The following is a 14,469-nucleotide window of genomic DNA, read 5'->3' on the forward strand; positions in this document are numbered from 1 at the left end:
TTCCACTCTGCCCTGTGAAAGCCTAAGGAAATAGTCCTTGTAGCATGTCTGGATGCTATAATACTTAAGAAAGGATAAATACTGACCTCAACGCAAAAGGGTTCCAGCAGGAAACTTACCAGAAAAAGCTCACAACTCACGGTGCTGTCTTATGCTCTGCAGTAGCATGGAAAGAAGTGTTGAAAGACTGGATAATGTCCTTAGTAAATTAGCACTGAAATTGTGGTGAAGGCTTTGTTCTCTGCTTTCAAGCACAGTCAGATATTTATAGGAGTTTTTTTTTCCTATTTGCCAATTCCTTGATGATTCCAACATGAAATTCCCAGTAATTCTTGAAAATTTCATTACATTAGTTGTTCTATTTGTGTATAAATTTGATACAAATATTTATGGTGTTAGTAATATTTAAATTCTGTAGTAATGAGGTGAATGCTGTGGTGCCTATATAAGAATTCAACTCCTTTTCCATTAGTTATGAGAGATTCAGTCCAAATTTATGGTGAACTGATGCAGGTTGAATTGACCCTAGTGAAGCTTATATTGAATTATACTAGTTAAAGGTTTAACCTGAAATTTTCTGCATGTTTCACAGTGTAGTTGTTTATGTGCGTTACCATCCATGTATCCACATTATTATCCATGTATTATCTAGTAGATCACAGCTGGAATTTTTGAGGATTTAAATTGAATGACCACTGTGTATTCTGTGTCTGGTTACAAAACTGTAGAATCACCAAATCATGGAATGGTGTTTGGGAGAGATCACTGGAAATTCTCTAGTCTGACACCCTCCTTTTAAGCTGGGCCAATTAAAACATGGCTCAGGGCCATGTCCAATTGGGTTTTGAGTGTCTACAAGGATAACGGGTCATGACCTCTGTGTTTGTGTCCTTCCTTGTACTGGGAAGTCCAGACATGCGCACAGCAATCCAGCTGGGTCTCACCAGTGAGTAGTGGGAAAGGATCCCAGGGAGAACTCCATGTATTCCTGCTGATCTGACATACAGAGTAATTGCTTCTCCTTGCCTTCTCGACTGGTCTTTCATAAAGAGCCTATATCCATCCCGACCACATCACTCAGCATACCTTGTTTGTCAACCTAATCCACCACTTTCTCATTAGTTGGTTGGTTTTAATCTCCTTTTTTTTTTTTTTTTTTTTTCAAATTTAAAGCTCTCGTGACAAGTTTGGCCAGCCAACAGGAAAAGGCATTTTTGCCTAAGTGGTCAGATGAATCCCATCTCTTCCTAGCAGTCACCTGTCTTGAGTGAGGGTCCCATGCTTGTGAAGTCAAAATCCCTCTTGTCAATGCCAGCTGCACAAACAATTTTTTGACCTGTAGGATCTATCCACTCTTCCTCGGTTTCTTCCCCCTCACTGTCAGAGTCGAGGAGATAGACTCTTGGTGCATTGCTTTTTATGAAATAATGGTATTAAGAAATCTGCAAGTATAACATCAACTTCTTTCCATATGACAAGTAAGGAGCCGCTTTAAGTGTGTTACTAATCCTTGTGTAAAACTAACCTATAGTTGGAGATCTGTGTAGTAAAATAAAGGTGTTTTTGTTTTTGTTCTGTATTTTTTTTTCAAAATAGGACTGCTTCATAGAGAGACATGGATTCTTCTGTCAGGGAGGAGCACTTGAAGCAATAATTGTTTCTCCTGGGCAAAACTTCCTCATGAATCTTTAATCAATTTCCGCATTAGAGCAGCTCTGTACATAGAAGATTCTAATGAAGGTAAACATGGCTTCTGAATAAGCATCCAAGTACTTCAGACGGAAAGCAAAGTAGTAACATCAAAATCAGAGAGAGGTGTTACATATGCATGTAGCGACCTGCTTCTGAGCTAGGGACCACTTTGTCTTCTGTGTGGTTGCATGTACGCTATATGTAAGAAAGGGAAATAACGAATGCACAAACCCCTAACACTTCAGTAATTAATTATGAAGGAGAAAAATGCCCAGGTATCCTGGCAGGGAGATCAATGATGCAACAACATACTGATGTTTTCTTCCAGCCAAGAACAAGCAGCATGATATTATTTTAACTTCTTTTTTTTTCCCTCGTGCAAATATTTCAGGTAGAGGGGCCTGAAATGCATGCAAAGATGTGGAGCTATGCCATTTTTTTAAGCCTGAAATTCAGATTTGTAATAATGTTGTGGTCTGAGTATAAAACCATGATTCTGGAGCAGAATTCTTTTAGTACTGAAAGATTCTTTACCCCAGTTATTACTTCTGATCGGCCATGATCTCCGCTATGTTCATAATTCAGTGACATTGGGTTCTCAGTTCGTAAGGTACTTTGAGTATGCATGGAGAGTATCTTGTTAATCTTCTGCCATGTGCAAACTAAGTCAGGCCCTTTCACTCTCTTTGGACTTTGGGGAGTCCTGAGATAACCTGGGGAGTCAGGAAGTACTGGTGCTGTGTGCTCGTACAGGAGAGGATCTGGAGTAAAGTTGAGTTTGGAGAACTCATTGAAAAACCAGTTCAGTAGCTGCTCTGACAAATAATTATCATTCTTGGGGTGCAGATGAAATGTGAATAACAGCCAGGGTTGATCTTTCTGTCATGAATGTGTTTGGTTGCTGCTCTCTCTTCTCAAATGATAGATTTTTTTTTCTGCTCACATTAACACTGACATAGTGGAGGCTTAGGAAAAGTTTCATATCCTGTTAATCTTAAATTGTGTTCTTCCTTGATATTAAGTTTTAAAGTTTCAGGCTTTCCTTCTTTTGAGCAGCCTTGGCTTGAAAGGTAAAATGTGAAAGCATGTTATTTACTTACTTCTCTCTGTCTGTGACCAGACTACTGTCAGGATAGCTCCCCAGGCCTGCAGTGGCATTGCTTCTAGCCCTGCTACCTGGAACCTTCTAGAAAGCTTTGATTAATGGGTCACTAACAGAATTTTCCTTGAGCCATGGCACATATTGAGTGAAGATATAACAGAAAGTGTCAATCCTGTGTGCCCCCAGAGCACTTAGCACGGCAGAACTCATTTGTGCTGTCAACTTACTAGCTATTTTCTCTCTTACAGATAGGACTACTTTCTTGTAACTAGTTGAGAAACAGTAAATTTGGTAGCATTTGGAAACTGCTGTAATCTGTTCCTTTTAAGTGGCTTCTGAGGGGGATGCTGAGTCTGAATTTATTCCAAATCCTTCCTTCAAGTCACAATGCCATTGGACTAAGAGTCTGATACAGCAGAGAAGTTCTCCAATGCCAAAAAAATTTACACAGTTTGGGAGCTAAGGGAGCCTTAGATTTGTTTCTGTGGCATGTTCTTTCATGTGGGAGAGAGAGAAGAGTTTGGTGAGGGAGAAGATGGTGTTTTCCTTTAAAGTGATAGTTCTGTTTTAATAACTCGAGAAGTGGAGTATATTGGCAAAGGGGTGTTGAATTAAATAGAGATTTACAATATAATTCTACTGTCTTTCATTGCACTATATTGGGTTTGTTCCACACCCTACCTTTATGGTACCAAACTCTTCTCTAGTATGGCAAAAAAATCTGTCACTTGACAGCCAACTTCCAGAACTGGACTACTGCAGAGCTTCAATCCTCTTAGAAGACAGAAAACAGACTGTCAAGGAGTAAACTTGTTATAACCCCACATTAACAGTATTTTAAAGTAATGTACAAAGATACTGGCTCAGATACAGCTTTTTTTTTTTTCTTTATTTATATTTTGAGTCTGGTGAAAAACTGAAAAATCACTCTTAAGGGATGGATGCTACGTTGACACAGAGCCAAGGGGGAAGCTTTACAGTAGAAATGTTCATTGACTCTGTGACTGCAAGTGTGGAAAAGCAGAAAGAACTAGATAACATTAATTCAAGAAACACAGCAAAGCCAAGGCTTGGGATTGTTGTATAAACAGCTTTAACTCTGCATATTCATTTCAGTGGCTCAGAAAACAAATGGAAGATTACTGGGATAAGATTAACTGTAACAAATGCAAGGAAATGTATGAAACAGTTGGAAAAGCTTTTTATAGTAGAGCAGTTAAATCTAGTTAATTGTGTTTGATTTTTGTTTTCATAATTACTTCCATTGTTCCACTGAACTCCTGCTGAATGTCCGACATAGTCAAGCTGTCATGCCATAATTGAAAAAAAAAATGAATAGAAACTGAATACCAACGTGATTAGTGTTGTGTTACATGCTTTTAATGTATGTGTTGCTCATACTGGTTTAGAGCTGCCTCACACTTAGCTGAGGAGATAATCCTTGATTTAAAACAAAGCAACCACTCTGACAAGGTTAATGGAAGCGTTTAACCATATGCGAAGGTAACGAAAGGCATTCAGTTCACTGTTGCTACGTGGTAAGAAGGTCACGAGTAAGTCTTTGCAATGAGAAACCCAATTTATTTTAATTCCCGCTGTGACCTCTCACACAGGCGTTGTCCAAGCTAGTAGCCCTTTATAGCACTGTTAGCAATAATCTAGCTGGCCTGAGCTTGCTGTATTACTTACTGTCTGTCAGCGTAGCCCAGTAAGTTTATTTGAAACTACTAACATTAGGCAATAGATTAGGAGGAACCACTAGTTATTTTGTGATTGGACTCTCTCACCTACCGTGGGACTGCTTTCTAAGTCCTCCTAGGCAGGTGGACTCTGGAGGAGCAGTGGGTGCTGTAGGAGAGGTCTGAAAGGCAATGGAAATGAGCATGGTGCTACCCTGTTCTGTGCTCAGCCACTGTTGTCACTCCCTCTCCTTTCGTGACAAATACCAAGCTGTCATCTGCTGGACTGAAAGAAAAACTCAACTGCAGTACCTTCTTCCAGTGTATTTGAAGATGGCACATTAGGTAACAGTTTTACAAGTAAAATGCATAATAAATAAATGATTGAGTCCAAAGCTTTTCTTTTAAGCTAAACACCTTCATTACCATTCATGGACCTTTTACAGAATTACTTATGTGTATTTTGCACATGATGCATTGTCTAGTTTGGAAAAAATGCTCAGCAGGTGTGGTGATTTTATTCTCTGAAAACTAGTATCTAAGAATCAAGAAGCTTTTCACAGCTTTAGGAAGGTGAGGAGATAGTAGAAACTTCTTCTGAAATAGCTTATGGCTGTTTTCTCTTTTAAAGCACTATTAAATGAAGTACTTCAACATTTCCTAGAGTGATCCATCACAAGCTGACTTGTCTATGTAGGATTTTCCCAAGTATCTTCTTAGTTAGATAAAAGATGTGCATGAGTGTGCAGAATAATGTGGCTTTTTTTTTTCGTTCTTTCTTTTTTTTTTTTTCTGAAGGATGACAATTTGTAGAAGACAATGTCCCACTTTCCTAGCTTTCCTTTGCAGATGAATTGGGAGTTCAGTGTTGCTCCTTATATTTAATTTGCTAAGGTGTTCTACATTCATGGGCCAGAAAAGTTTCATCCTTCACATTGCCCAGTTCAGAAACTTCACTTTCATGGGTAATTAAAAGAATATTTAGGAAAATCAGTTAATTTTTTTTTCTTAAATACGCAGCTTCAGGATAATCAGTGCACTAATCAGTGCACTACCACTACTATACCCCAGACTTCAGAGTCTGGGTGTCACTATCCTGAAAATGTGTATCAGTTTACCTGTAACTGCATAATTTCTGAAACATTTAGTCTTGTCTCTGTTGGTTTTACCGGCATCATTGGTAGGAGCAGTGTGTGTCCAAAGCATGTTGCATTGCAAAATGTTACTATTGTAAAATGACACTGCTTGTAAGTTAATTTCTTCAAAGATTATTTTTATATGCACAGATTGATGTTAATGGTGCACTCCATGATGTTGCCGGGGGCAGGGGGGGGAAGTAATTTAGTAATTTCTACTTAAAGTAGGTGATTCTGTGTATAGCAAGTGTAAAGCACAAAACCCAGGAGAATCATCTATGTTTTTCAAGTAGTCATGTAAAGGACTCTCTTCAGACTAGCTGTACAAGCTATGTGATGCAAGGAAAAGAAATGAAATGTAATCGTTATCCAAATGAAGTGAATAAAGATAAGAGTCCTCCACAATTTATCTACCAAATGTGTGTCTCTAACACAGTGACTCCAACACTACAGTTGTTAATATTAAGTCTGTCCACATATTTTCTGCAAAATCTCTGTGATGAGGCATTCATTGAGTAGAAAAGCTGACACAATGCAATGCTTTTTCTGCTGGCTCTGGACAAATTATATTCCATTTTATCAGTTGCAAGGTCAGGAGTGCTATCATGGCTCTTAAACTGTAGTGGAGTAAAGTGGTCTCTATTGAACATTTGAGGAAGAGCTGTAAGTTTGCCTGATTACTGTAGCCAGGTATCCCCAGCAGCCAAGCTCTTTGTCTGAACCCATTTCTCTTGTCTATAATTCTCTTTTTCTTGCTGTAATTTGATTTCAGAATTGACTTTCAGTGCAATATACTTGGGGTTGCAAAGCTCAGACATATTTTCAAGGCACACAGTAGTTATTGCTAATATGTCTGTGTAGAAGTGCTTTAATTGCTGATTTCAGCTCTAGTGCTAGTTTAAGCACAAGCCAAAAGGTGCTGTTATTAAACACCTTGTACTGCTAGAGTCTGTGCTTCTTTCCCTGTCATGCTTGTACACCAATTCTTTTTTTTTTTTTAAATTAGGAAACATAAGCCCTTTCACACAAAACATGATTTTTTTTTTTGACTTAATATCTCCCTTTTCTTTTCTAACTCCTGTAGTCTATTACTAGCCTTTCTGGACTTCCCTGTGCTTTCTTCCCTTTTCAAAAAAAAAAAAAGGAAAAAGATGTGAAACATTATCTTTGCGCCCTACATACCTGCATCGGTATGGCAATATTCATTCTCCTGTGAACTAAAATCATCAGATTATTTTTGCTATCTCAGCCTCTGTGAAATGCAAAACAATTATTTTAGACAAATTAAGATTGTATTTGTAATTTGGCTTTGCTCATAAAAATGGTGGTACTTTCCTGAATCCTCTTCTTTTCTTACAGCGTAGTTTAGAGCTCCTGATTCCCACTGTTTCTGACTAAACAATCTTCCTTTCGTATTTTCTCTTTTTCCTTTTATATAGTTCATCAGCATTGCTTTGCAGTGATCAAACTGGGTTATTTTAATAACACCCCTCTAACCCCAATTTTTACCTTTCATTTTCCAATCACTATCTGGAGTTCATGACCACCTGCAGCTGGCTCATTGATTCACTGGTGTGACTTTAACTCTTCGGTAGCAGGTGAAGACATATGGGTGGCTTTCTCTTATCTAACCAGGGGTACCACACTGTGTATGCATCAAAGCATCCAGAGTTTCTTTAAAGTGTGGCAAATAAAAACAATTAAAGGTAATGTCTCTTTGTAAGATTAGCTCAGTGTGTCTTTAGGTGATATGATGTGTTTTATTGACATACTGTCCTGCAGAGGACTTCTAAAACTTGCTATATTATTAAGTAGTTACGCTTAATGTTGAAATGGGTACTGCTTTGCAATTGCTGTAACCCTATTTTTAGTTTTGGTCTTTTAACTCTTTTGGAATGTTGGCTATGTCTACATTTATGTAGAGAGATAAGCTGTTAAAACATTTTCTCCTTTACTTTTCAGGGAGTAATATGTGGGAGGCTGTGGACTATTTGCTTCCAACATAGGAACGGCACTGGGTTGGGAATCTGCACTCCTGAGAGAATGCTGGGAATCTGCAGAGGGCGACGGAAATTCCTGGCTGCCTCTCTGACTGTCCTCTTCGTGCCAGCCATAACGTGGATTTATCTGTTTGCTGGGAGTTTTGAAGGTAGGAGGAGAGTAATGGCTGGGGGGGAGAATGTGTTAAATGATTGGTATCAGAGCAGGCAAATGTAGATCAGTCATCACTGGTTTTATTTAAATAAAGCTAGTTCAGCTTGCGTAGGAAATGGCTCCCCAGGTGCAGATTTCAACAAAGGGCCTTCCTTACCATGTTCTCACTACTTGTTCCATTTTCATCTAATCTTTGAACTTTTACAAAAATGCAACAAAAAAAATCTGATTTCCCCTTACTCGTTTCTTCTCTGTGTTCCCCGATTTTTAAAAATTGATTTTACTTTAATTAAAATTAATGCCCTCTAAGTTTTTACTTTAATTAAAATTAATGCCTCATTTCAGATCTGCACTTAATACTGTTAAGAAGTGTTTAAAAAGTTACCCATATTTATTCTGGGCACTTCTTACACAATTCTTGTTTTTATGGATGTGTGTGTGAGACCTCATATGTCTGGATGATATAGGCCACTGAGTCTGATTTTGGGACACTGAGCAGGGAGTGTATCCTCCTCCAGGAGCATGGAGGGTTTACAGCACAAGTCAGGGAAAGGTGTCTAGCATGGTTCTTTGCGTGGTGGACTCTGCTGGGTAATGGTTTCTCAGCTGCAGGATTTCTCTTGTCCTGTGTCCTCACATGCAAATGCTACTGCTCACTGGACCAGGGAACACACTGGTGCTACTTACTTTGTGGAGTGTGAGATTGTGCAGTTGGACTCTGCTCTGAGAGGTGTAGATGTAGCAGGAAACGAAGCATGGAACAAGGGCTTCTACACAGCCATCACATAGCATGCATGAAAGTTGATGGAGCTTTCAGAGTACAAGGTTTGTTCAATACAATTTCCTGAATTCTAACAATTCTCCACTCTTATTATGATGCTGCTGCATTGCCCTTTGTATTTGTGCCCACAATCCATGCAGTGGTGCCTGATCGTCTTCCAGTCTGGGGGTGAGCATGAGCATGAATATCAAAATGGAAATATGTGTAGCCCAGCTGTTGCAGTACTGGTTGTGTTCACCAAAGTGTTTCATCTCACCTGTGTAGTGATTAATTCTTCAAAGGAAATGTCAACAATATCACGTAAGCCCAAGCTTAAGACCAGACTCCACACTGTCCATGCCACCCACATTAAAAACTTAACTGGTTCAGGTTTAATAGCTCTCAGAAGTGTGAAAGCTTGTAATGGGCTCAGTTTCAGTTTTCAGGGAATCTGAATTTGTTCATAAGGATGGGGTGGTTACTACCTTGTCCATCTAGAGATATTTCACATTTGGCTCTCCTAAATACAATGTAAAAATACACAGCCTGAAGCTGTGGCTGAGTAGCCAGCAGAGTGCCTGGGAAGTTCAGTCTAGGACTTGCTGTGCAATATAAGCCTACTCTCAAGACTGCTGTCACCTTACAGAACAGTGGTGTCACTATGAACATGCTTGAGATGATCCATTTTCATTTAGGATGTTCTTCTATTAGAGAAGACAATAAAATAGTTGTATTACTTCTCGGTCTCCTTCCTGCTTTGGAGCTATATCCAGGTGCTGGATTCTGCCCATTTTCTTCTGAAGATATGTAGAAATATGCTATACCCTGCTTTAAAAGTTGATACTGTGAAATGTCTTATGGGCTTCCAATTTAGTTATATAGTGCCTACCTGGCCAAAACTTGCAAGCACATGAGGCTTTTGTCTTTGTTCTCCTTGTATGAAGACTATTAGTTCTGGCCACTGCCTCTACACACTTCTTATGAGAGAAGGATGAACACATGAAATTAATGAATACCTAAAGCATATCTCTGCGTAAAATCAATTTGAATCCAGATCCCTCTGGGTGGCCATTGGTTGCTATACCTGGAGCAGCTATCCTTTGTCTTCTATATTCATGTGGAGAACCTCAAGTTTGCCTTTTTAATTGTCCTTCTAATGAACTTTTTTTCCAGCCTTAAGTTCAGTGCTGATACTTTGGTTAGGTAAGGTTAGGAAATGTTTTGTCTCTTACTTCTTGTTACTTAGTAGCTTTTTTAAAAAATGGAGCATTTTATGTTTGGCAATAGCTGCACTATTTTGGCAAGCTTAGAAAAACTATTCAGCTTCTGTAGTTATCTTAGCAGGAGGAAGGTGTTTCAGCCTTTTAAAAATTGTTCAAACACTAAGTCTGATAATTTTGAAAAGTCATTGTTTTAAATGTCAAGCAAGCTTCTTTTATGTAACCCTGGCTGAGGAATTTGTGCTTGGTTTCAAAACAAAATTGGATTCCAAGTTAAATTACAAGTAAGAACATCTAAAGATTTTCAGTGTATATTGAATACATTTTTGAATTAGTTATATGCCAGGTACAGATATTTGCTTATGCAAATTTATTTGGTATCTTAAAATTCTACCTTAATGGGCAGTAACTCCATGAACTCATTCTAGAATGAAACACTTATAGGATTCACATTAAATTGAAAACTTACAGGGCGCTGGCTGCATACTTGAAAACTAATGATCTAGCAGTCAGAAAATACTGATTTTGTTTGATTTTTAAAAGCTGAGCAAATGCAGGCCTCACCTTTTTGCTTTTAGAAGAATATTATGCTGCCTTGTTGTAATGACTATTTTAATTGTGTCCACAATTGAAAATGGAGTACTGCTTCAAATTCCTGTGTGTGTAGAATCCTTTGTTTTTACAGGGAGCTCAATACAGATCTTGAAATTTGCTGCTACATGCTATTTGAGGTGACTTAAAGCTCTCAGTGTGAATTAATCTTAAATGCAAACCAGGGAGCAAAGCCCATTACCGCTTAAGAAGCCATGCACTTGAAAAGGACTGCAAATGATGTAAAGTTAGTAACTCTTTCCATTATTTCTCTGTCTGGTTTCTTTTTATTTTAATTTTTGCATGGGGGATGCTTTCATCTTTGTTTATTGGTTAAACATTAGAGTAAGTTGAAACATTTATTTAACCATTTTTCTAAACTTGTAGGTATTATGGGCAGAGAGTTAAAGCTGTTTTGCCAATTTATCTGACTTCTTTTTTTTTTACATCATTATGAGTCACATAGTTTGCTTATGTTTTAATGTCTTTATGTATACTTGAGTAAAAAATGCCTCGCTACAGCACAGTGCCTTGATTTGAAATCAGCAGGAGCAGAGAGTCCTCTACAGCTTCTGGCACTAGGTTTCTTTGGGTAATCACAGGTAGTGCTAGAACTTTTCAGTTCATCTGGTTTCAGATTCAAGTAAATGGTTCTTGTTATACTTTTCTCCTCTAGATTAAATACATTCTCACGACCTAGTATTTTTATAAACTAACTGAATTATTCAGGTTGGAAGGGACTTCAGGAGCTCTCTGGTTAAACTCCTGCTCAATGCAGGGTGCGCTTTAGGGTCAGGCCACATTTCTCAGAGTTTTATCCAGTTGTGTCTTGAAAACCTCCAAGGATGGAGACAACATGGCCTCCTTGAGCAACCTGTGCCACTGCTTGACTGTCCTCAGGTGGAAGAGTTTCTCGTTATATCTAGTTTGAACCTTCTTTGTTTTCATTTATGGCTGATGTCACGCATCCCCCACAATGTGTCACTGTGAAGAGCCTGGCACCGTCTTCTGGCATCTTGCCTGTAGGAACTGTGGGCTCCTGGTGAGTCCCCTGGGCCTTCTCTCTTCCAGGCTGAGCAAGCCTGGCTCTCCCAGGGCAAGCACTTCAGCCCCTGAATGGCTCAGTAGCCCTACACTGACCTTTTGTCAATGTCTTTCTCATACTGGGAACCCCAGACTGGACACAGTACTCCAAATGTGGTCTAATGAGTGTCAAGTAAAGGGGAACGGTTACTTCCCATAATCTACTTGCTGTGTTCCTGTTGATACAGCCCAGGATGCCATTGGTCTTCATCACTATCCAGGCATGCTCCTGGGTCATATTTAACATGCTGTCCAGCAAGGCCATTATGAGAGTTAGTCCATCCCAGGTAGAGGGCTTTGCCTTATTCATGCTGAGTTTTATGAGGGTGCTGTTGCCCCATTCCTCCAGCCTGTCTTGGTCCCCCTGGAGGGCACTCTTTTCTGCAAGTGCCTTGACTACACTCCCCACGCTTGGTGTCATTTGCAATCTTGGTAAGGTTGAATTCTGATTTCTCCATCAGGTTATTGATAAAAATACTGAAAAAGAATGGTCCAGAAGAGATGCTGAGGAACTCTACTTGTAACTGAATTCCAGACAGAACATGAATTAGTAACCATCACCCTTTGAGCCCAACAACCCAGCTAGTTTTGCACTCATCCAGTAGATCAGTCATCTAGACTGTAAAATCCCAGCTTGGATACAGGGTTTCTATAGGAGACCAATATTGAAAGCTGTGCTAAATTCAAGGGAAATTGCATCTGCTGGTCTTCTCTTATTCAGAGATCTAGTCATTTCATCACAGAAAGCAGTCAGGTTGGTCAAGCGTGATTTACTGTTAGTAAATCCATACTAATTCCCCTGTCAGAGCTCAGTATGTTTCCTTTTAAAGGTACTTACATACAGCAGTTAAATCACCTCTCAGTCTTTTTTTTTTTCCACTAAGCTAAACCGATTGAGCTAGCTGAGTTGTCATGGCAAATAATTTTGTGCTTTTTTTTTTTTTTAATTCTTTGGCAGTTGTTTTTTTGTTTGTTTCAGGGCACTGGAATCAAATGTCTCTCTTCAGTGGTGATATCTGTAGTTCTGTGTCCTAAAATTATGCTTTCTTGATGTAATTAAAAATTACATTACTCCTTTATATATGTTTATATCTAAGGACTTTGGTTATTCATTTGCCTAGCGTGGCAGTGAGATCACATTTAGAAACCCTTTATAAGCCCTTTGTTAGTGTAATATAAAATATGCCCCAATGTGATCAATTCCCTTGCGTTGCTTTTTAAATAGTTTTCAGTTCTACAGGACAGGATTTTGTTTCATTTTATTTTTTGTTTCTCTTGTCAGAGAGTACATTGCACCCTGCTACTTCACAGCTGTCAGTCAGACACTGCAAGTAAGACCCTGCCTTGGAATATTCATTGGAGGTGGCATTACCCAAGCTGTGACAGCAACAGCTACTAAAAGCCTCATTAATCATGTATAAATGTCTATTAAGGTTGTGAACTAGAATATTAAAGAGGATTCTGAATATTATATAGCCTTTGAACGTACCTGGTTAATGTTGTTGTTTTTAATAATACACACAGGCAGTGTAATTTCAGTTATCAGTTACTTTGAATGAAAAAGCTAATTGTTTCAACATTCTTAAATTGCATTCAAAAGGCAAGGTAATAGAGTGAGAAGGGTGGAGTGCATTTAAAACAGGAAAGAGGAAATAATTAAATAATACATAATGAATTTTCATTAGAAAGAAAATAAGAATTTCCCTAACCAATAGTAGCCCCAGGACAGGCATCATTTTCCCAGCTATAAGCAGCAGTTTACTATCCCCTTTACTATGGAGGTCGCCTAAAATGGATACTTGGAATGGTAATTTGACACATGCACTCTAGCTCACTGATTCTTCAAAAACGTGTCCACTGTGGCTTTGTGCCCTCATTATATTCAGTCACACCTCCATTTTGACAGGATGAAAATACACTTGACTTATTAGTTTCTTCATGGTGGATCCACTTGAGGTTGGAAGGGCTCAAGTGTTTGTTTATGGCTTCTGTTTAGAAAATATATTCAAGGAAAGGAAGAGTCAGTAATGCAAACTTAAGATGAAAACTTAGGAAGAAGTTGTGTGAGATCATGTCTGTGAGAGAGCAGGAATCTGAGGTTTGTTTTTCTTTTATTCCTTACCTGCAAGGCTAGCATTTTAAGAGCAGAGCCTTCCTTCTTTCCTGGGACTTGCTTTCCTATATTGTCCTCTTTTCACTCCAGTGTTGGGTGACTATCTTTCTCTGACATAGAGCACACTTTAGTCCAAGTAATCTGTAGGGATATGACTGAAGCCAGAGTTGGGCAAACACCTCATAAAATACAATAAAATGAAATGATTGAGGGCTGCAAATATTCATCTTAGTATTTAAATGGATTGACTTTGATGCTGTTCACACTCTTTTTGTGTATGCCTTCCATAAATATTCTAGTGGATATGTTAATTGGGGAGACTGTCTACAGAAACAATGAATATCCAGTTTTAATATTCATGGGAATCAGATTTTGAAATCATTTTTGTGAATACTTGAATCAGTAAACTGATTCTGGGAGTTCAGCTTTATCCAGTTAAGCACCAAAAGTTTATCACATGATCTGTGTGCATGATGAAAACTGCCTGAATTTTTAGTGCTTACAATAAGTTGCTCAAACCAGGAGATAAATAAGTAATTAATTGCTAAAATGTCTGTCAGACACTTCCAACTGATGTACAAATATCAGAAAATAATCCCTTCACAGACAACGTAATCAGAAAGGGGCAAAATCTGAAATTGCTTTTTCATTATGATTTGCAGAGTTTGCCTGAATTCTATCCACTGTGTGTCTCAACAGGATTAAACAAGAAAACTTAATCCAATGTCCATTTAAAGTAGAAGTTTCAACCTCTATATTGATCCTGTCTTTTTAATAAAGTTCTGAGAAAAGAGGTCCTGAAAGGGTGCCTCTCCATATAATAAGGGGGTTACTGTGGTGGGTGCCAGAACAGGTTTTCAGGAGATGTATTTTAGTTAAGATTGGCTTCATTTCAACCCCTTCTAAAAAGCTGCTTCTGTGCACATTTCCATCCTGGAC

At 38.6% G+C, this 14,469-nt stretch overlaps 1 protein-coding gene across 1 annotated transcript in view; it reads left to right on the forward strand.

Annotated features, from left to right (window-relative positions):
- The window catches only part of LARGE1 (LARGE xylosyl- and glucuronyltransferase 1), a 283,588-nt gene that overhangs the window by 74,978 nt on the left and 194,141 nt on the right, over positions 1 to 14,469 (forward strand). The window contains exon 3 of the mRNA XM_080590550.1: positions 7,572 to 7,758. Coding sequence (XP_080446676.1) covers positions 7,653 to 7,758 — 106 coding nt within the window. The 5' untranslated portion in view covers positions 7,572 to 7,652. The remainder of the gene's footprint in view (positions 1 to 7,571; positions 7,759 to 14,469) is intronic.

This window comes from Anser brachyrhynchus (genome assembly GCF_964034855.1).
Source record: "Anser brachyrhynchus genome assembly, chromosome: 1".
Taxonomy (NCBI): Eukaryota; Metazoa; Chordata; class Aves; order Anseriformes; family Anatidae; genus Anser; species Anser brachyrhynchus.